We start from the raw sequence: 22,865 nt of genomic DNA, 5'->3' as shown, positions 1-22,865 counted from the left end.
TACTGTGTCTCCCTCCACTCCTCCTGTCCATTCCAGATGGACTGAGTGAACCCTCTGTGGTAAAATTAACTTTGAGATGATCGAGGCTATGGCTGTTTGCGCATGCAGTTTGATATTCTGCCAAAAATGTAGTGTAGGTTATGTCTTGATCTATTTACTGCCAAGACACTCCACTTTTGTGACTTGCAACTTTTCTAATTACGCTCTGGTGTCTAGTAAGAAACAATTCTTCCTGGTGCCAAAAAAGAGATTCCCATTTAAATACAGCCAAGCAGGAGGCAGCATGGCAGTCTACCGGTTGAAGTGACTGTCCCATTACAACACATCGAGGTTTGAACCCCATCAAAGTGCCTTTGAGGAGGACACAAATCCCTCAGCTCCTCAGTCATGTGGCTCTAAATGAGATAAGAGAATAATTGAATAGCAGCTGTGTGCTTTGACAGGAGAGGCCAACACATACAAGCCCGCAATTGTCATTTTGTCTGTTTTTATAAATGCTTGCTTTAGATACCAATATAGAAAAGCCAAAATGGTGACAGCTTTGATGTAAAGTCATAATAGTACATATCTCATATCTATGTTTTCCAGTTTGTATCCAGTTTGTAATCTCTTGACTGTCAGTGTGTGTTTTTGTGGGCAGCGAGCGATCTGATGGGGATTTGGCAGACATACTTATGTGGTAGGTACTAAAAGCAAGTTAATTGTTCCCTGAGGAAACGTTCAAACAGGCCGGACCACTTAGAATTATGAGCTGAAGATAAAAACGCAGATTTTCTTCCCCCCCCCCCTCTGTCAATGACTTTTTTCCTCATCAACGATTTTTCCTCTGAGTTATTACTGCGGAATCAGACACTAGCTGTGTGTGTGTGTGTGTGTGTGTGTGTGTGTGTGTGTGTGTATGCGTGTGCGTGTGTGCGTGTGTGTGTGTGTGTGTGTGTTTGAGAGAGAGAGAGAGACGTGTGTGTGTGTGTGTGTGTGTGTGTGTGTTTGTGGATCTGGGTGTCATAAAAATAAAAATGCCTCCTTTCTGCTGTTCTTACATCACAATGTTTGACAGGTTTACAATGAATACTTGCAAAAATTTAATTAAATGGGTACTGCGCGCATGGTTTACAATAATCCCACTTCATGCACTGTAATTAACTCTGTATACACTTAACTTAATTGCTGTAGGAGACATGCTGTAAACGAACAAACAATATACTCAGCCTATAGCTAAGAAGACTACATATATTACCTTGATCAGATAGATTTACCTCCAATGCAGACACAGAAAACTAAATGAACAAGAGCGTAAAGTTTCTGTTCACAGGTTTTGTGACTCCCACATGTTTGTTTTCCCCTGCTGGTTTGTGATTTGAATTATTAATTGCTAGTTATTGTCTTATTGCTCGAGGATGTGTATCTGTCTGCTGTGGCGTTCTTCCCCTCCTCAGAAGATGGGTGAAAGTGATATCTTCTAATGATTACCCTCTCATTCTCCCCTCGCCCCCTCTCCCTCGCTGTCTTTCAGTAAATGAGTGAAAGTGATATGGTTCTCTAATGACCAGTGTGAATAATCGCCATCTAAATAAAGGCTCTGTTTGGTGCTAGAAATCTCCCAGTCTGTCTCTCACTATCTTTCTCATTCTCTCTGGCCCATTGGCTGATGAACATACTTCTCCAGCCTTGTCTCTCTCTGTTGATTTCACACCTCTATCTGTACTTTTTCTTATTATCAAGAGGAACAGGGAGTGTTGTCCCTCTTTCATCATTGTTCTTCTGGTTAAAGTTTCTTTTTTTTTTTTTGTTCCGATGCTTCCCTTTACCATTAAACAGATGGTCCGTCTTTTATGTGCTGGTTAGTTTTCACATTCCCAGTCCATTACAGCTGTTGGGTGTGTACGTGCATGTATTTTGTTCTCTCTACAGATCACAGAGGAGCTCAAATTGACATCCATTCCGGCTGCACGTTTAGCTTTTATATCCTCAGCCGAAGTGAACGGTGAGAGGAACCGGAAGACATGAAAGAGTAGGAGAGTGCCGTGGAGATAAAAGAAAAGCACTAGAAAAACCTTGCTGTCTGTCCGCACGTTTATTTTGTGCTTACTAAAGTTCTTCTTCTCGCACTTTCTCTCTCTCTTCGTCCGGGTGAGTAGGAGCTGAGTTATTAAAACGCCAACCTTTCCAACAAGAGGCAATAAATCAAACTAAATATCCAGCGGAGGGAGGGGGAGAGAGAGAGAGAGAGAGAGAGAGAGAGAGAGAGAGAGAGAGAGAGAGAGAGAGAGAGAGAGAGAGAGAGAGAGAGAGAGAGAGAGAGAGAGAGAGAGAGAGAGAGAGAGAGGAAATGAAAAATAGGGAATGGATAAGTCTAGGAGGGGGATTTGATGAGCTGAAGGCTTGGGAAAGAGGGAGAAGAGACGCAATGAGAGAGCGGTATTATAAATTGATGTAGGGGATGAGAGGAGAAGAAAGTAGCGAGGAAAATAATGAGTCTCGTCTCATCTGGCCAGTCTGATGCCTGCCCTTGCCTCATTCACTTTGATAACAGACAGACAGGCTGGCCAATCAGGGTTAATTCAACATCAATCAGTCAGTCAGTGGGCGACTGACTTTCAAGGAACTATAAATGTTTTCCGAAAACTGAAAAAACAACAACTGAGTAATGGTGACAAAAGAGTTGGTGAATGGATGGATGTCAGGCCTTACAGCGTGATGATGATGAACAGATGATCAGTGAGGAGCTGGATAGCCTCAGCATAACCCTCACACCATCTGGACCAGGAACATTTTAGCCAAAGGAAAATGAAAGTACATTAACTCATGGACATCTACTCCAAAAAACTCCAAAAATAAAACGCTGGACAGTGGACACAGTTAGCCCTAGCAACCCAGAGAAAACAAATGCTAAGTCCTAAATCCATACACTTATAGTATATGGTATGTATGTAGTACTATATATTAATTTTTACAATATACTTTTTTTGCTGTGAGTATATCAGAAATCAACATACATTGCCATTTTATACCAACAGGAAGTAATGCATTTTGCAATCCAACTATGACTTTGGAAACACACTGCTAGTTTACCTTTTAAAAAAGAAACCAAAATGTTTTTACAAAGATTTAATACTTTTTTGTTGTTTGTTTTATAAGATCTTTCTGAAGCTGTCTCACCACTCTCCTTTGCATCAACAGCAACATCACACTCAACAATCTGGCATTTTTCAGTGTCCATACCTGCTTAGAATTAGTATATATTATGGACTTGAGACATGGCTTTATTGTGTCAGTTTTGCCAACAACAAAAGGTAGAGATGGAGCAACACTTCCAGCTACACTTCAGCCTGCATAAAGACATGAGAGCTAACTTCTTTACCAAAAATAAAACGCCAAGAGTTTGACACTTCCAAACCAAACCAAAATTCAATGTTAAGTTCTGAAATAACTAACTTTGTCATAGAATCAGCAAAATACTTCAAAGCATGTCACAGCCTGAAGAACAATCAGCATCATAAAAAAACTGCCTCCTCCCTTTGACTGTTTTCCTCCATTGTTCTCAACATACCATGCCATTACATTCAATTAAATAATACATCTCATCCTATCACATATACTCTTCTAGTATATGCTCACAATGATTGTCTTTTCTTTCAGTATAGTATACTGTTTAGTATATTATTCTAGTGTTGTATAGTAGAACTGGAATGATTAGTCGATTAATAGATTTTTGGAAACGGCCGTTGTCAAAACAGTCTCACAACAAGGTCCATTTAGTAGCTTTTCTTGAGCTTTCGGTTGTATCACAGGATTTTCCTTAGCAGATGGAGTTTACTCAGTTGTCATGGAATTGTAGATGTTCAAAAACATTTGAAACTTAAAAGTTGAGATCCAAAGATTATTTTATGCTAAAGAAAGAATCTATATATATAAATAAATAAAGGATAAATTGTTAATTGTTCTTGTTTCATATCACTGTAAATTTTATTGAAATGGGACATTTTGCTAGACATTTTTCACAATTGTATAGACTAAACAATAAATCAAAAACATAATTGATAGAATTATGCATAATACAAATAATTAGTTACAGCCCACAAAAATACAAAGCAGTTGTATTCCGAATCATTATACTTAGAGTGCATTGTACACCTTGTATAACATGATCATGGCAATAAAGCAGCTTTGAATTAGAGACGGAGGCGGTATAGAGGAGACACAGGACAGAGGAGGCCGTTTGAGTGTGACATTGAGAGGGCTGCAAGGTTAAGTGGTTAAATGGTTTAGGCCCTCTTAAGTGGCAGTTTTTTCCTCCTTCATCCCGTGCTCCCTCTTTTTACCCCATTCGTCTTTAAATTCCTAATTTGAGAGGAGATACATCAATCATAACTCAGACACACTCAGAAGCATACACACACAATCATTAATCCTATCCACATACTGTAAATTACATAGTGTCCTGTGTGTGTGTGTGTGTGTGTGTGTGTGTGTGTGTGTGTGTGTGTGTGTGTTTAGAGATTCAGGAGATTTCCAGGGTAATAGAGAGATTCAGGGAGCGTGAAAGAGAGATGGAGCAATAAAGAGTAACACTCTTGTTCTCTCTCCTCCATCTCTTCCCCCACTGGACCATGAGATGGGCTGTTTTTCACTACATGCATTTTTAAATAGAAAAAAGCATTATTATTTGCCAAGTCTGAGAATAATGATGTAATTTTTAACAAGCGTTCTCTAAGGACAGTGTTTTGTATTTTGAAAGTGTTTGACTTTATAATGTATAAAAAAATAAATTTAGGAATCTCCCTGCTGAGAGCTAATTTAAGGCACTGTTATAAAAAAAGAACCCAGCTGATCAAGACTAGGTTGGTCGTCTGAAAACTTTCAGAAGTCACAGATTTGACAGCTTGTCTCCTTTATTAACTTATAAAATGTTTTCCTTAATGTAATCCTAAATGTTAGTCTTAAATTAGACTTCAGTCACAAGGAATACTATCTACTTGACTAATCCAAGGTATAACACCTACTCTGAGAAACTGGCTTAATAAAATGTTATTAATGTTCATCTTTTAACTGAATGCCTGAGTAGTCATCTCTCTTTTTAAAATTCTGAGGAATTAAAATCAGACAAAACGTTCACCACTTGTACCCTTCAGTTAGAGAGTTGGCCTTCTTTTTGTATGTTTAGACTTCAGTGTCTGAGGCAAGACTTGACCCTTAGAAACGCACTTGAAAGACGGTGGCATCATCCATCTGCTGTAAGCATGGAAAACAACTGTGAACGCACAAAAATAACATTATGAATAATGGAAAAGCAAACAGAGAGAACATTAGCCTGAGACTACGGTTAGGCTATTGTTTGCTCTTCTATCAGTTTTTGAGGTTGTATTTTTCTGTGTTTAAAATGCAAAAATCCCATATTTTGATTCAGTATTTTTGCCATCAGAATCTTAATTTACTAGGTAGCATTATATTTTACATTTGACTGTGTATATCTCTGGGCTTTTCTCTTCAGCATATACATGTGTGCCTCTTCATGCTCAAGGATCTGAAAGTGATGTGTGAGAGGGCCCTATATTTATTGTATGGACTTAGTTCAGCTCTGTAGAGTGCGCACACACACACACACACACACACACACACGCACACACACACTACCATGTCATCCACAGGAGGTAACTAACTACTAATTGAATCACGTATTATATTTCCTGGAGGATTAGTTTAGCCGGAGAGACTGGTGACTGCATTGGGCTGCAAGACAGTTGGTGTTTGTGCATCTGTGTGTACGCTGTGTATTCATTGGGGTGGAGAACCTACATATCAATTATTCATCTTGTGTGCTGCTCAATCAGATACTCAGGAATCCATCTCTCCCTCTTTCTCACCTGCAGGGATTATAGGAGGTGCAGTGATGGGACACACTGGTTTCACAGTAAATTAGCATGCTGCTGTTGTGCTGGCCAGGAGGTATGTGCCACAATGGTTACTGATGGAATGCAGGAGACGCTCATAATACTGGTTTGTACTGGGTGATCTGCTGTTTCAATAGAGACCCACACTGACTGTGGATAACTGAAGGAATTTCAACCTCCATGACATCGGAGGGGGCACATAAATAATAAAACTAACCCGTGAAGGGTATTGCAAACTGCCAAGGAAGTATTGAACAATAATGCAAGCTTTGTTAGCTGATAAAAAAAGATTTAGGATCATCAGAATGTGGTTTTAGTTTTAGAACAGGATCTTGCTAAGTGGGGCCAACAGATGGAAATTCCTCATGCAAGTGTCACTCAAACACATATACTTTACACCAGTAGCGGAGTGGCAATCAGGAGAGTCGTGACTTTTCCTGGTGGGCCAGTAGTGTTTCAAGGCCGCGAGGGCCGGTCTGATAATAGGTATACATTGCAAGTTTTTAGCAACACCATCTGGCGGCCTGGTGTGCGGCCACTGCCCACTGGTCAAACTGTGCAGCCTCTGCTCAACCGGTACGGCGGGCCGCAGCAGCCTCTTATTTCAATACAAACACAAGCTAATCAGAAAGCACTAACGAAGTGCAGGTCACAACCATGTCTAGGATTTTCAGAAATATAGGGGGATCAGTGAGCGGCCCCTCCCCAAATGGCATAGGCCTAGCCCTGGTCGGACTATGACGTAAAGCCATTGAACACCTCTTTTTTCCCTCGTCATGTTTGGAAGTCTATCGGTAACGTTAACAGACAGTGTGTGAGTCTAATGATGGAAAGCCAAAAAAGAAAAGGGAAAGGTGGCGCTGAGAAGGTCAGACTCAAAAGGAAAAAAAGGGATTGTGTTGCTGTGCTGTGTGTTGTTCCTTCATTCATGGTGCTCTGAGCTAAATGCTCACAATGGAATTCTGACATGCTAACAATGACAATGCTAACATGCTGATGTTTAGCAGGTATGTTTAATATGTTCACCATTACAGCTGTTTAGTGTGTAAGCATGCTAATATTAGCTTATTAGCAGTAATAAAGTACCGCCGTGGCTGATAGGAGTGTCGTAGTTAGTTAGTTTTAAACCAAAAGAAAAAGAAAGAAAAAAGCACTAGATGAAGAGTCAATCAAAGTGATTACTAATCCTCATCTAGGGACCATAAATATCTGTACCAAATGTTGGCACTCCATCCAATAGTTCATTAAAAAACTAAAATGGCAAACCTATGGTGATGCTAGAGGAGTATACATTATTTGAGAACCATAACATAACTAAACCATCTAGTAGATGTTAAGATATTTCACCAAATTAGTGAAAACTTTGACCTGCTGGCGGCACTAGGGGAAAAGGATCACCAAAGTCATTAGAATGTATCCTATAGGGACCTTGAATTTATAGCAAATGTCATTGCAATCCATCCAACACTCAAGATATTTCACTCTGAACCACAATTGTCAAACTCATACCGGCGCTATTGGAAAAGTCAGGGTCATCAACAAAGTCATTAAGGATTCTTCCCCTGAGGACTATGAACATCTGTACTAAATGTCATGGCAATCCATACAAACGTTGATGAGATATTTCAGTCTGAACCAAAGTGGCAGACCGACTGACAGACTGACATTCCTTGAGCCATGCCGCTAACGTGGCTAAAAATTAAAGGCAAATCTTTAACGTCTAGGAAGAATACTTCAAATTGCTTGTTTCTGAAATTCTTCCTCTGTGTAACCTTTGAATCAGCCTCACATCACTTACATTTCACCAGTGTTTTGGTAGCTTCTGTTTTGTTTATGTTGTTGTAAGTGTAGCTGGTTCATTCCCATGCTATACAGGTGTTTTGGGGTCATCTGGACATGATGGGCAGGTAGACAGCAGCTTGTTAGTAGCACATTGTGACCTTTGTCCTGAGTGTGGAGGTGCAAACTGTTGGGAGTCTTTTCTGTGACCCCGCAGCAAGACCTTCACACAAAGTTCAGGCCTGGGTCAAAGGTCAGGGAGCAAGAAGTAAATGTAAATGTTGACTCCTTTTACCTCACCACTGCTGTTGGTTAAACAGATTAAAGTAGCACTTCGCTCACTCACAAGAAATCTGTATCTTTTACTGTAATTTTTTTTTGGGGGGGGGGGCATTTTAGGCCTTTATTTATAGGACAGCTGAAGACATGAAAGGGGAGAGAGAGGGATAATGACATGCAGCAAAGGGCCACAGGTTGGAGTCGAACCCACGGCCGCTGCGTCGAGGAGTAAATATAAAAAAAATAAAAATAAAACTCTGTTTATGGGTGCGCGCCCTACCAGGTGAGCTACCCAGGCACCCTTCTACTGTAATTGTTTCACTTTCATGTAGTATTAAACTACAGATCGCTTGTTGAGTCCAACATGGCAGAACAAGGTGTGTGAGTGTCTCTGTGTATTTGACAAGATGCATACATTTACTGCAAAGCCCCACCCTTAACTTGTGGTCTTTGCTGTCAGGGACAACACAGTGAGAGCCCAAGATGCTCTTTTTTCTGTCCTTTGCAGTACGAGAGACATGTTCTTTTTCTGTTGTGTAGAGTTAAGGTTTTAAACAGTAGTCTTTCAGTGTGTGACATTTTTAAATCCAGAGGTGATCTCCTATAGTGAAGCAAAATGTTTAGCTAATTGTTACCACACTTGGATGTTTGAGCTTCACTGTGCAGAAGAATGAACGGGCTGAGTTTAACACCAGAAGGGGTTTTCATGTTCATCTGCTGAAAGTTTCTCTGTGCTCACCTTAAATCTCAGTTTAACACGTGTGCGTACCAGCAGGATTGTGTGACATCACAACTGGTTTGGAAGTCAGAGTGAAACACAAGTTTGATGTGGAAGCATGAAGGCTCCAGCACATACACTTATAATGAACTTGTAGGAGACATCTCGTGACTTTCAAAATGAAAAATATTGAATAGTAATTTATTTTTTTTCCACAATATGTTTATTGTCCTTAGAACAACTCAACAGTAAAACATACAGTAACAATACAATTTAAGACTACACATATTCACATTACCCAGACAAACCTACTCACACACATATACCCTCATCACCTTGCACCAATCTAAAGTAAAATATAAATAAAATAAAATAAATATTTTCCATCATCATCTACAATTTTCTTTCAGTTAGAGCCCACCTTTCCATCTTTAATTATATTCATATATGGTTCCCAAAGTTTAACAAAGTCTTTCCGCTTGTGAATAGTAATTATTAATATATTTATAGATTATGGGTTTTTAAATAAGGGAGGATAAATACATGTAAGACTTTTTAAATAGGTAATTGAACTTTTTGTTGAAAAATAAATCTTTTTGACCCAACATGGACACCTGGGGAAGAAACACACTTCTCTTTAAAGAAATACATTGTGATGGTGCGCTCTGGTTGTGGCGCTGATCATGAACTGCAACTTTCTCAGTTTGAGTCGGACCTGGGACCATTGTTGCAAATTTGTCCTCCATCTCATCTCTCTCTTCCGCCTAATTTTCAGTCGTCTCTCTACTTTCAAGTCCCCAAAAGAGGAACAGTATCCCCCAACATAAAAATAAAAATAAGGTAACTAAATCACTAAACCACAGCTGGCTGTAAGATAGAAAAGCAATGTAAACATGTACATAATGTGAGTAAATCTGTTGATATTGGGCTAAACTTGTAAAATCAGTAAATACTTGACTAATTTAAGGACATTATTGCACTCACTTGCATTGTGACCACACAATTCGTATGGTATTATTTTGCTTCATGCTGTGTATGTCTACAAATGCCAGAAACAAGAACTGGTATGGACCACCCTGAGCTCCATTATCCCTCCTTATTCCCACCATTCCTGTAGTCTCATGAGAGGCCAGGGATGCAGACGACAACAGTGATAGGCTGATCTGCTCTTCAGTAAGAGCAGGAAATGAGGGATGAGCCAGAGGAGGACAGTGACATGATAAAGAGGACAAGAGTAGTGCTCAGAGCCTCTGTGTAAAAAACAGAGAGAAGAGGAGAGAACGCAAGATAAGAAGAGGTAAGTGGTTTACAGTGCTGTGTATACTGTAAGTAGGAGGAGTGGAGCAGGAGCAGCAAGACTAGAGGAGGCATTGACTGGCTTGGCGAAACAATAAAAATAGTGCTGACATGGTACAGTTAATGTGTGTGTGTTTGTCAGCACATATACAGGGAAGTGGGAGAGGGAGAGTGGTGATGAAATCCTTCCCGGAGCAGTGATAAAAACAAGTAATGATGTGACAATAAAGAATAGAAGTCAAAGTGGAGGAAAGGGAGAGCACAGGTTGCTTGGATTACGATTCCAGATGTTGAATCACACCTATTTAGTTAACTGCTGACGGGATCGATGGGGGAAAATTGAGAAGGGAAAGAGAAGATGGAGGGAGGAAAGTGTGTGATGAAAAGTGGCAGAGGAGGACCGGAGACAGTGGCGGGGGGCATGTGAGGAGAATCGTGAGAGGAAATATCGTTGCCATGCAAAAGAAAGAGCAGTGGAGAACATAGGCAAAGAAGGAGGGAGAAAAGAGGGATGGAGGGTTGCGATGATGGATGTGCTGCTCTCGTTTCGTGCCCCCTAACGAAGACTCTAATTAGTGTTTGTGTAATTCCACACTGTCTCCTCCGCCTGCTCATCTTAATTAACTACATTCATCTTCCCCTCCCTCCATCCATCCCTTTCTCTCGCCCTCCCTCCCTCTGCCCTCCTAAAATAACATACTGACTGTCTGAACCCCACCTGGACCAGACCTGCTTTTACTTACTCACTATCTCTCTTTCCCTCCCTCTCCTCCCTGCCACTTGCTTTTACTCCCCCTTTCTCTCCATCCTTTCACTGTATTCATCTGATGTCTCTCTCCCTCCCCGTTTTTTTTCCACCTCACCTTGAAAAAACTCTCTAGTCCTCTTCTTTTTTTGCTCTGTCTCTTTTGCAGCTGACTGTGTTAGTGCTTGCCCGGCGTAAAAGCCTGCCCACCCCTGAAAGTCTCCAGAGCCATGTATTGTGACGGCTCATTTAGTCATTCTGGTCATTAATTTCATCAATAGGCTCAAGAAGTAGCAGCGACACCACCAGAAATACTTGGAAACTCCAAGTTAGTCATACATTAAAGCCAAGTGACATTCCCCTCCGACCAAAACAGCAAACCAATAAATTCAGCAGTAACTCTAAAACAAATTGAGGATGACACGAGGCAAACAAAACAAGGAAACCGGGGAAAAGGAGCCACACAAATGATTTCACTGAATATGGGTGTACTTCAGCTATATGAGGACCATTGGGTTTAGGCGAGAGTTACAAAAGTGTTTGAATGGCAGTCAGAGGAGGAGGAGAGATGGAGGGGGCTGTGTGAAGTGCATTTACAGATGAAGATGACAGGGCTGTTGATGACTGGTCTGTATTGTGTTATTGTAGCGAGCTGCAGATGGATCGGAGTACCTGCCATCACTTAGCCCCACAGTCTGAAATGGCTTTCCTGCTTTCAGCCATTCAGCAGTCAGTCAGTGTGACAAAGGACTGCTGGGAGTCAGAGCCTCAGTTTCACAGCACCCTATCTCTGCACAAACACACACGTGTGTGTGTGCATGCACGCATACACAGTCGTAAATATTCTGCCCACATGGCTACCCATACGCATAAACCCAATCAGACGAGCTGCAGAGGAGGGCCCTTAGCACTCACTGTTGCACAGATCAGGTGCCATTCTAAGTCGGTACAAGAGAAAACAACATTTTATTTATGTCTTGTGTTCTATATATATGTGTGTGTGTGTGTGTGTGTGTGTGTGTGTGTTAACATGTTTGTGTATATGTGCTGATGCTCTGGACACAGCATTAAGCTCCAGTTTGCTGAGAGCAGCAGAAATGGTTTTTTCATCCTCTTTGGCTTGGACACCAAATACCCACACACCATCACAACCCAGAATGCATTTTACCCTTTACATTTGCTGGTTGCCTGTGCTGGCCCAGATAGCCATCATACTGCCCAAATGGAGAAAACACAAATGCTCAACCTACACCCACACACATGCTACATTGATAGCAATTACAAGCCAATCGGTCTCACCTCCTGCTGAGGGTCAGAGGTTAATCTATCAGGGTTTCACTTGACAGAACTTCCTCACAGCGGCCGAGCAAAAGGAAGAGAGAGAGAGGCAGAGAGCAACGGGCAAATAGAGCTAGAGCGAAGAAGGAGGAAGCCAGGAGCAATAGGGCGACAGAGATAGTGGAGACAGAAATAAGGGGATTGAGATAGAATGACAAAGAGGAGGCTACTGTAAAGGCAAGAGAGAAAAAAATGAAGAACTAGAGAAAGAAAGAAGAGTGAACAACAGATACAGGCATTGAGGACACCGACTGTCTACAAATCGTGCCCAAAATGGGCAATAATCTCCCCATTGGCTTTCAGCTTCCTTCACAGATGTGATGTCACCATAAGATCCTTCAAGGAGCCATCCTTGAGGGTGGAAGAGTGCCTTTAGGCATTGATCTCGGATCAGCTTAGCCACTGGAATACCTAACCTTTAACAATAAAAGGAAAATGCAAATCTGACCTTAGATGACAGTGTAAGTTAAACCTTTTTAACTCTCCTAATCTCGGTGCCCACTGGGCTCGGCGTCACCTGTGCTGCTGCTGCTGCTGCTGCTGCTGCTGTGGCTGATGAAATGTAGATGTTACAAAGAACGTGTGGCAGCTGGCTTTTTCAACCTGCACCTGTTCCTTTTTCCATGTGTGTCTGTCTGTGTACCCATAAGGGAGGGGTGTTCTTGTGTATGTGTTTGTCCCTCCATGTGCATACCTGCTGTATTCAGTGTTTCTGTGCTGTCTGCAGAAGTACACATGCGGGTGCTAATACGGTGCTGAGACTTGTGATATATGAGGCTTCAGGAACATTTGTCTAAATAGCCCCAAAACCCAACCACTCTTATACAAGCTTGCAGCAGTGCACATACTTGCTTGTAGACAGACAGACAGACAGACCGACAGAGACACACACACACACACACACACACACACACACACACACACACACACACACACACACACACACACACACACACACACACATACACACACACACATTTACATTCTTGCTACTCTTGACGTAATTTGTACAAATGGATAACAGAAGAAAGAGAAAAATATGAATAAACGAGTATAGAAACATAAAAACGCTTACAGGTTTACTGCATAATACAATTAAGCAATCAACATTCTATCATGCAATAAAATACTGAGCAAGCATAGCTAAAACAGAGTTTGGGTCAATATAGCAAGAGTAAAAAATCGTATTGACTGTTGATTGTTTTTTCCCCTTTAACATGTCACCCATGTCTACATGAGTGGCGCATATGGTGTGATCTATCACAGTTTCTCTTCTGAGCATAATTACATAATGGAGAGAACTCTTTCCTTCTGTGAAACAAATTGTATTACTGGTATTGCAGTGGTAAATTAAAAGTATGAGCTATGAACTACGAAATTATGTCAGCCATTTTGAGTAGGTGAATAATCACCTCAGTGCCCAAAATAACTGTGTGCTAATTTCTTTAAAAAAATGCTGTCAATCATTTATCTCTTCAATATTTTGTATTTATGCACTAAAAATAAAGATAAATATTATTTTTAAAAATGATGTGAAAACTCACAATACCATTAAGAATGTAAGTCAATTGTTCGTTACTTTTTAGCACAGTATACATCCCAAGTTATTAATGCGACCCAACTTCTTCCTCATTTTCTTTCCTCTTCAACCACTGTAAACTCATCTCTCCCTTCACTGATGCGCTCTATCTGATTTATGTCAAGATCTGGTTAGAAAATGCAAAGTAAGTGAATGCAGGTCTTTGTGTGTGAGTGTGATAGTGAGAGAGTGGGGAGGGGGGCAATTTTGTGTCATTCTCTGTGTGTGATATAGTCAGATATTTCTATCAATGCAATTGTTAAAATGTCTTAGCTGGAGATTACACTTCCCTACAGGGCTGCACAGCCTGAATCAATTACAAAATACATTTATTTATCCAGAAAGAGACATAAAACGTCATCCCAACGCTTTAATAGCAAATGACGGAGGCAGAGGGAGAGTTGACTCATCACCTTGAGTGTGGATTTGTATGTGTGAAGTGTCTTCTTAAACCATCTAAACTTTTCCCTACATTTTTTCGTTTCATTTTTCAAACAAATTGCTCATGTGCTTTCCTCAGCATCAATCAACAGTGGTTCCCTGCGTTAAAAATAATGTCCGAGATGGGAAACTCAGCAGATTCCAGATTTTCTTGATCAGTGCCGGTCTCCTCTCGTTGAAATTTGGGATCATCCTCTCGCAGCTGACACTGACTTCTGAAGTTAAATAAATAAAATAATTTCTCCATGGTAATTTTCGTCAAACCTGCCAAATGCAGCCTAAATATTTGACATGGAAGGAGAGAAGATCAGTGAGAAGTGAGATCAAAGGAGGGGGGGAGAAGGAGGGTGTGTGTGTGAATGAGTGCGAGATTGTCTGAGTGTGTGTTGGGATGGTGCAAGTAGTGACAAAATGTACTCTGCAGTGATATTTTCAACACCATCAAATTCCGCTCCATCTCCTCCACACATGGGAGTAATCTAAACTCGAAGCAACGTTAGTGTGTCTGTGTGTGTGTGCACGCGCGTGCATGCGTGTGTGTGTGTGTGTGTGTGTGCGCGTGTGTGTGTGTGCGTGTGTTGGTCTGCAGCCAGGAGCAACTATTCTTCATATTTCTGTCACTTCTTCTTCTCTCTCATCTTCCTCTGTCTCCAAAACAACACACACACACACGCAAAACGATTGTATTTGTCTTTATCAGTCTCTCCATTTTCTTCGCCTTCTTTGTGTTCTGTCTCCTTCCTTCAATATTTCATGCTGTTGAGAGCGCATCTATTCTGAGCTCTCTCTCTCTCTCTCTCTCTCTCTCTCTCTCTACACACCCTCTCCTCCTTCTCTTCCTCCATCCCTCCCGTCTTCTTAAAAAAAATACTCTCTCTCTCTCTCTACACATCATTCTTGCTGTCCTTTCCCTCCTTCTGTGCCTCTATAAATCTCTCTCTCCCCCTCACTCTCTATATCTCATTGCACTCGTAATGTTCTGTGCCCCATCTAACTCTTTCTCCCAACTCTGACTTACATTCTCTTCCACCCTTTCATTTCCTTTTCCTCCCCCTACCCTCTCCTCTCCTCCATCCCCTCTGCTGGCTCAGTTTGCGTGACTGCTCAAAAGTATCAGCTCCTCTTCTCCTTCCCTTAACCCCTGTCTCCTCTCTCCCCATTGGATTCCTCTCCAACCAAAACACAGAGAAAGCCCTGTTCTCTCTTTTTGCACCTATTTCGTTTCTTGCAACCCCTCCCCTCCTCCCTCCCCCCTCGCGGTTCTCCTTCTCCCATCCAATCTTAGCGGCACCTCTCCTCATCCTCCTCCCTCTTTTTTCCTCCTCTGATGCTCTGTCGTACTCAGCTCCATCTCCATCCCTCCCCCCCAGTCCCCTCCTTGCTCTTAGCCTGTACCAGTGTTGTTTTAGGCACAGCAGTGAAAGGTAAACAGAGAGATTGAAAATTCGTGTCAGTCAGTTGGGTGAGAGAGGGACAGGGAGGGATGGAGAGCAGCAGAGGTGGCAAGGGAGTCAGAGGAGGCGGGGGGAGTGTCAGTACAATTTACTAACACAACAGTGAACAGCGAAGCAGGCCAAGACACAGAGCGAGCGGGAGGTGGAGTGAGAAAGAGACTCCCAGTTCAAGAATGCCATTGAAATGCAGCACACATACAAGTGTACAAAAAATATAAATTGACTGTATATTTACATGATGTTCATGTACATGCAAGGGTCCTGCGGTATTAATATGTGCATTGTTTACTTCCTGGGGCCCCAGAGAGGGATGTGAGTCCTAAAGGGGCCTAATATCCAATTATCAGCGCTATGAGAAAGCTCCGATTAGATTTCGAGGTTGCAGAAAGGAGCACTTGACAGATGTGTTGTTGGCCGGCTCTGGGTTAGAAATGTCATAAGAACCTCTGTGTCACAACATGCAGTCAGCCCCGAGGTCGTTTCTCATAATAACCCCAATACAAAAGTAATCCAATAGCACTGCAACCCACGCCTGAAAAATCCAACCTGGATGATTAGAATTGACAGTGGTGTTTGCTGAAACAGAACATGTCAGCGTCTGTTTCAAAGAAACCAAACGGAAAGGTGAGAAGTGGATTTTTTTCTTATTCAAAAAAGTAGCAAATCTCAGCTTCCACTAGTGTTCAATTTCCAACTTTGTCTTCTTGCACTTGATTTACAGTTTCCTTTCAAATGTAGCCATACAGTATATTTACAACCAGACCCAGTCTTTGCCATACAGTCAATTGTCCACGCTCTATAGGCTGGAATTTAAAGAGCCAGTTCACCTAAATGGCAAAAACACATTTCCTTACTTAATAAGGGGTATCTAGCCATGCAAATCATTTAATTTGCGAAGACATTTAAAGGAACATGCCGACTTATTGGGACTTTAGCTTATTCACCGTGTCCCCCAGAGTTAGATAAGTCCATACATACCCTTCTCATCTCCGTGTGTGTCGTAACTCTGTCTGACGCACCCACTGATAGCCTAGTTTAGCACAGATCCTGGAGGTAACTGGCTCCATCTAGCCTACTGCTCCCAATAAGTGACAAAATAACGCCAACATTTTCCTATTTAGGTGTTGTGATTTGTATAGTCACAGCGTGTACAAATAACAAGGTCACATGAGACACAGCCATTTTGTAACCGTATACAAACTGGGAACTATATTTTCAGAAGGCGAAGCACTGCTACTTGGGCGGAGTGATTAGCGCAACACCTGAAAACCACCATTATTAATCTCTGCTCCTCACCACGGGGCTTCTCGTGTGCTGCGAACAAATCATTCCGCCCAAGTAGCAGAAGCTGCAGGGCTTCGCCTTCTGACAATATAGTTCCCAGTATGTATACGGTTAGAAGATGGCTGTGTCTCATGTGACCTTGTTATTTGTACACGCTGTGACTATACAAATCACAACATGTAAAGCGATGGGTGCGCCAGACAGAGTTACAACACGCACGGAGATGAGAAGGGTATGTATGGACTTATCTAACTCTGGGGGATACGGTGAATAAGCTAAAGTCCCAATAAGTCGGCATGTTCCTTTAACAGATTTTTTCAATATCAGCATCTTTACAGAAACAGTATCCCTGTTGCTCTGGACACTCCACAGAACAAGCTGTAAACTGTTTTTAAGAGGTGTGATAAAATATTCTCACTTTCTAGCTTGTTCTGGAGTTTTGACCATATTCCATGGTCATCTTCAGTAAGTGGAACTTGCTCATGTGATCAAAAGTGTACCTTGAGTTTAGAACATTTGATCAATGTCAGTAATGAATCTTCACGCTTATTTTCATAAAGACTCGCTGATGATTCTGGAAAGTGATGTTTCTCTTAAAGGATTAATTTGACAGCATAGTGCCAGGCTAGCTGTTACCCCCTGTTTCCATTCTTTATGCTAAGCTAAGCTAACTGTAGCTTCATATATAATGGGCAGACATGAGAGTGGTATCAATCTTCTCATCTAATGCTCTGCAAGAAAGCACATAAGAGTAATTCCCAAAATGATAAACTATTTTATTAATCTTTTAATGTTGTGACCAACAAAAGTGATATTCCATTTATGGCATTGTATTTGGACAGACCCAAAACTATCTGCATGGATACCACCAGGCTTAATCATAAAATATGTGTATACCTATGTTTATATGTAGTGTATGTGCATATATCTGAGCATGCATATTTAATTGTACCAGGTGTGTCACGTTGCTGCTGTGATACTACATGATGCAGTGTAGCGATAAACAGAGATACAACACGGAGAGACTAAAGAGAAATGATTGACAGAGGAGCGAGGAGAGGAGGCAAAGGAGGAGTGCTCATTAAAAAGTTGCATCCCTGCTGTAACGGAGAGAGATGGAGAGAGGCAGAGGCAGAGAAGACAGGTAGACCACCAGAGACAAAGCTAACAAAAGACAGAGGCAAAATAGCAGCGCCATGTATCAGGGATCGCAGAGTCAGTGGAGAAAGTTTGAATTGGAAATGGGAGAATAAGGTAAGGTGAAGAAGAAGAGGAGGAGAGAGAGAGACGGGGGGGGACAGCTCATAAGAGAGGTGGAAGGACTCTAGAAGACAGAGGGATTCCCTGATGGCATCTCATCTCACTCTCTTTCTTGCTCTCCTTCTCCCTATTTCCCTCCTTTTTCTCCCAATAAATCATTCTGACTTCTCCTTAACCAACTCATTCCCAGCAGGCGGCAAGAAACCTGTAACAATCTTTCTCCTATCTGCTATCTCTCTCTTTTTCTCTCTCCCTCCTCCTGTCTCTTTCCCTGTCTGGCCTGTTCTTCTGTCTCTTTCTCTCTCTCTCTCTCTCTCTCTCTCTCTCTCTCTCTCTCTCTCTCTCTCTCTCTTGTTCTCTCTCTCTATCTCTCCCACACACATTTCTTGCATGAAAATAACTAAATTATATTACTATATTATAAATAGCCTACATTTTAGATGTGAGATTTCATTTATGGGATCATTTGCAAAAAAAAAACAGCAAGTCACTTCTGTTGGATGAAAACTTAGATAAAGTCACTATAACATCACTGTGAACATAGCCTACAGTAGCCTATATTATTCAGTTGGTATATTTTCTTTATGGTGTAAACGTGAGAGGACATGCGTGTGTGTGCGCGCGTGAGAATGCGTGTTAATGTGTTGCAGCTATAAGAGGATTGTACACGATAATAGCGCTATATTAGACTGACTTACAGTGTCTGGTGGATCCAAACAAGGAGGGGAGAATACAAGGGCGTGCGTGAGTTTATTGAAGTTTTTAGCCTTTGTTATAAAAATGCAAAAGCGTGTGTGTGTGTGTGTGTGTGTGTGTGTGTGTGTGTGTGGCTGGGGAGGAGGAGGGGGTGTTAACGTTGAAAAATAGGCTGCATAGGGTTGCTGCAGACGTATCTTGTAGATGGGGGGATTCAAAGCTTTCTACTTTTACACTAGCAGTGGAGGTCGAATAGTTGACAAAAAAACTTCAAGTCGCAGTGATGCCTGATGTGCTGCAACTCGGCCACAATATTGGAGGAATGCATTTGGTCGCTCGCAGTGGGTGGAGTTAGAAAGTGAACGAGCGCTGCCTACCAAACAGAGAGAGGAGAAGGAGGAGAGAGAGAAAAAGGAAAGAGACGGGTGGGCAGGCTGCTCACCGTAAACGATGGTTGTCGGATAGAGTCTTGAAGACCTAATGAAACTGGCTGGTTGAATTGTTTGCAGCGATTATAAAGCTCTGTAGCCCGGCGTGCTCTACATCTCTCGGATCCTTGGATGGAAAAACTGCCGCAGCACGCAGATACAGAGTTTAAAAAAGAAGAATAAGAGGACTTGCTTAAAACCTATATATTATTTTACTAGCGTTTTTCACTCTTCATTTTCCTTCCAGTAAGCCTTTTCACGTCAGCAGCAACTCTTTCGCAGCGGACAAGACCGTTTCATGTTCGGAGCAAGACCAACCTCCCACTTGGACCCAATACCGGCCTCCCGCACTCTTCTGACGGGCTCAGAAGCAGCAGTTCCCGGTGAGAAGAGAGGACCAGGCGCAGCTCAGTCATTAGGATTTCCTCCAGGATTTGTTGGGGAGGGAGGGGGTTCGCAGTCTGGTTTATGGGGGAAGGGGGGGGACCTTAGTCACTTCACACCACAATAGACTTTTACAACAGTTATCAACCAGAGCAAGTCTTATATATCCTAGTCTTTGAACGTATTCGTTTGTATGCATGTATGCATGTATGAAGCTTTTGTTTCCCCCTCTCCCGTCTGTTAGGCATTTGCTGGGATGTTTGAGTCGCGTTGTTTGGTGGGGTGAAGGGACCGAGAGAGTGGCCGGAGAGACCAAAGGGACGGAGGCCGAGAGAGGAGCCGAGAGCATGGCTCTGGTAGTGCTGTCTCTCTGGGTGCTAACGAGTCTCACCTGGGCGGACGTGGTCCCGGTGTCAGCCAACAGGCATTCCGTTTACTGGAACAGCTCCAACATACAGTAAGACCCTCATTCCCCAATGCTTATTAGAGTCTATGCGTGTGTGGTTATATGTCATCTCTTTTGATCTATCTATTCTCCACCTGTTAAAGAAAAATGTCCTGTGCTGTCAGGTTCACACCATCACACTTTTAGTTCATCAGTGGTTTATTGCTGTTGCTTTGCTTCATTGTGTCCCTCGAATGCTTTCTCGTTTGTAGCAGCCCCTTTCCTATTTCGTATCTTTCTTTTCTTTTTAAAAGTGGAAGGAATAATTTAGATCCACACAAGCTATTTAAACAGGCCTCTTATGTTTTCTCTGCATGGTGAAGCTATTTTTGAGTCTCAAACTGCTCTGTCAGACGCCTACTGTGAAGTCAAGGTGGCTCCAAACCATCTTTTCAACACCTCCACTTGCACAACTAGTCGGTCATATTTAGTTTCTGTTCCTCAGTCCAACCGCATTGTGTGCATGTTACTATTTATTCAGTGACTCCTCTGCTTTTCTCTCCTCTCTCCTTTACCTTCAGCCATGCATGGCCGAGGAGTAGAAAGAAAAGGAGAGAGATTCACATGTGATTCTTTCTCCTTTCTCCCTTCGCCATGTGTCTCTCCTCTCTCAGCCTCTTAGGGCTCTTTCTCTGCCTTCTCCTCTATCTGGTTCAATTAGGAGCACTTCTTCATCCTGACCCCATTGTGTTGTAGCAGTGTCACTATTCAATCTCTCCTTCTCGCTCCCTCGCCAACCTGCTCTCTCTTGCAATCCCTTTCTAACCCCCTTTCTTGTTTACACTCAGTCCGTTGGCCTTTTTGTTATCCTCCTAATCCCTCGATCCTCGCCCCTATCTGGATACAAGTAAAAACGCTTTTCCCCCCTTTCCTTTCTCTTTTTTTGAAGGCTGTCTTTTTAATACTGTCCTCGTGAGTCCATGGATCTGCTGCTGGATCCTTAAGAATGTAGCGTCAGTCTGCTGCAACACACTAGGCTTATCTCTCTACAGTAAAATCTTGTTTCAAGTTTATGCTGTATTAGATGCATTTCCGCATGTCCCAATCTGTACATCCACATTCCTTCTCTTCTGCCCAAAATATGCAGATAAAAATATTGTTAACTTGCAACTGAATGGCAGATTTTACACGAAATATTGACCAATTTTCAAGATTCCATTTAATGAGCAATTCAGCAAGCTGTGTGATCTAATGTATTTTGAGTTTTTTCCTCAAAATAATTCAACAATCAACCCAAATTGTAGGTCTCAGAGGTGCACAAGAGCGCATGTCACACACTAACACACACCTTCATTTCTGCTCTCCATCTTGCAGTGAATCCTGTCTATGTGTAAGCTATATTTCGGCTGCCAGGTGGCCCTTAAATCATCTCAGTTTGTGTTATTTACCTCTTCAGCAGAATTTATTAGGCCCCTAAGATGAGCAGTCAGATATACAGCGACTCACATTTTATGACTGCACTTATTAAAGACATAAACAAAATAAAAACTCAGAAAATACACTGTTGTTTTTGCAGGAGGGGGATCGATGATTCTGTCCGCCGATAACAACTCCAGGCTGAGGATTTTAGTTTACAGCGTGAAAAAAACTATGAGAGGCAAGTGAATATAGGCCTCACAACAGAATTACTATACATTAAGTACTGCGTAAAGTAAAAGGAGCGGAAAACATAACATTATTTGTTGTGGTACAATACTGTGAACAATATTAGTTTTCCTGAATGCGAGAAAATTATTTTTTCGCACATTTTTTGAGAAACTAATAGTGCTTGCACATTTGCTGCTAATGCATTTTAGCTGATATTTTTCTCTCAATGTTGAGGTGCTCGTTTTCAATTTCCGTACTTTTTCACTCTATAACGATTTGATAATAAATGCTAATGAAATTCCACCTTAGGTTTCCATATCAGAGACAGAAGTTGATTTATATAAAATGTGGAAAGAAAACGCTTAAAGGCTTAACGAAAAAAAGGGAAGACGTGAACCCGGGACCTCGGTACAATCAGCTCGTCGTGACATGAGCAGCTTTGACCTTGGTAAAATGTTTTAAGTAATTTGTCAGCTGCTTCTTGCTCTATACTCATACTCTTTCTAAAGTGAAAAACAAGCTGCAGTAAATCTTTCAGACAAAGACAGTGGGAGAATGAAAGCAGTCTGGAGCAGCCTAACCTTTAACCTGACTGTCCAGGACCTGAGTACTGCAGAGCCCCGCAGCCTCTCCTCTCTCTCTCTCTCTCTCTCTCTCTCTCTCTCTCTCTCTCTCTCTCTCTCTCTCCACACACTCACTGCCAATACACTTTTTATCCCAGCGGCAGAATATTCTTAGCCCCTGCAGTGTGAGTCTTAGTGTGTGTATCTTTTATAAAAGACTGTGGTTAATTAAAGAACACTTCATCTCAGTGGACCTGCCGCATCCCTGATCTTCCCATCTCTATCTCTCTCTCTCTTCCTCAGTGAGCGCAAGCATACACAATGACAATGTATGAGCAGTGAGTGGGGATAACTTTTTTCAATTCAGCCTACTTATTGAATTAGAAGACAAAGGGGCCATGGACAGTGCCACACAAAAGACAGATAAACTGCAAGATAACCTGTCTAATCCACTCTTTCATACACTTCCTTGCGATTTTTAAACGACACAGATCCCATTCCCAGCATTTATTTTAATCTCTGCACTCAACACCACAACATCCCACATTTGTCGGGTTGGCTGGCGTGTCTCTAGCCGTTGGCAATGAAACTCTCTGGAGTTTCTCTAACTCACAGTGCAGTGTGGAGGTTTAGAAGGCCAATAATAAGCTGTAGTATAGCTGTCAGTTTGAGTGGTAAACACATTGTAAAGCCTGAGG

The 22,865-nt window shown here is 41.9% G+C and overlaps 1 protein-coding gene across 4 annotated transcripts in view; it reads left to right on the top strand.

Annotated features, from left to right (window-relative positions):
- Positions 1–22,865, top strand: part of LOC144519620 (ephrin-A3-like) — a 90,698-nt gene that overhangs the window by 10,471 nt on the left and 57,362 nt on the right. For 2 of the 4 annotated variants that reach the window (XM_078252888.1, XM_078252886.1), the window contains one exon: positions 19,817–20,029. The exons of 1 other annotated variant lie outside the window; for it this stretch is intronic. In XM_078252888.1, coding sequence (XP_078109014.1) covers positions 19,817–20,029 — 213 coding nt within the window. Of the gene's footprint in view, positions 1–19,435; positions 19,572–19,816; positions 20,030–22,865 lie in introns of all 4 variants that reach the window. One more of the 4 variants, XM_078252889.1, reaches the window with a different exon arrangement.

The sequence above is a fragment of the Sander vitreus genome, chromosome 6 (assembly GCF_031162955.1).
Source record: "Sander vitreus isolate 19-12246 chromosome 6, sanVit1, whole genome shotgun sequence".
Taxonomy (NCBI): domain Eukaryota; kingdom Metazoa; phylum Chordata; class Actinopteri; order Perciformes; family Percidae; genus Sander; species Sander vitreus.
Note: the sequence above shows the minus strand (reverse complement) of the source record. Positions and strands in the feature narration are given on the sequence as shown.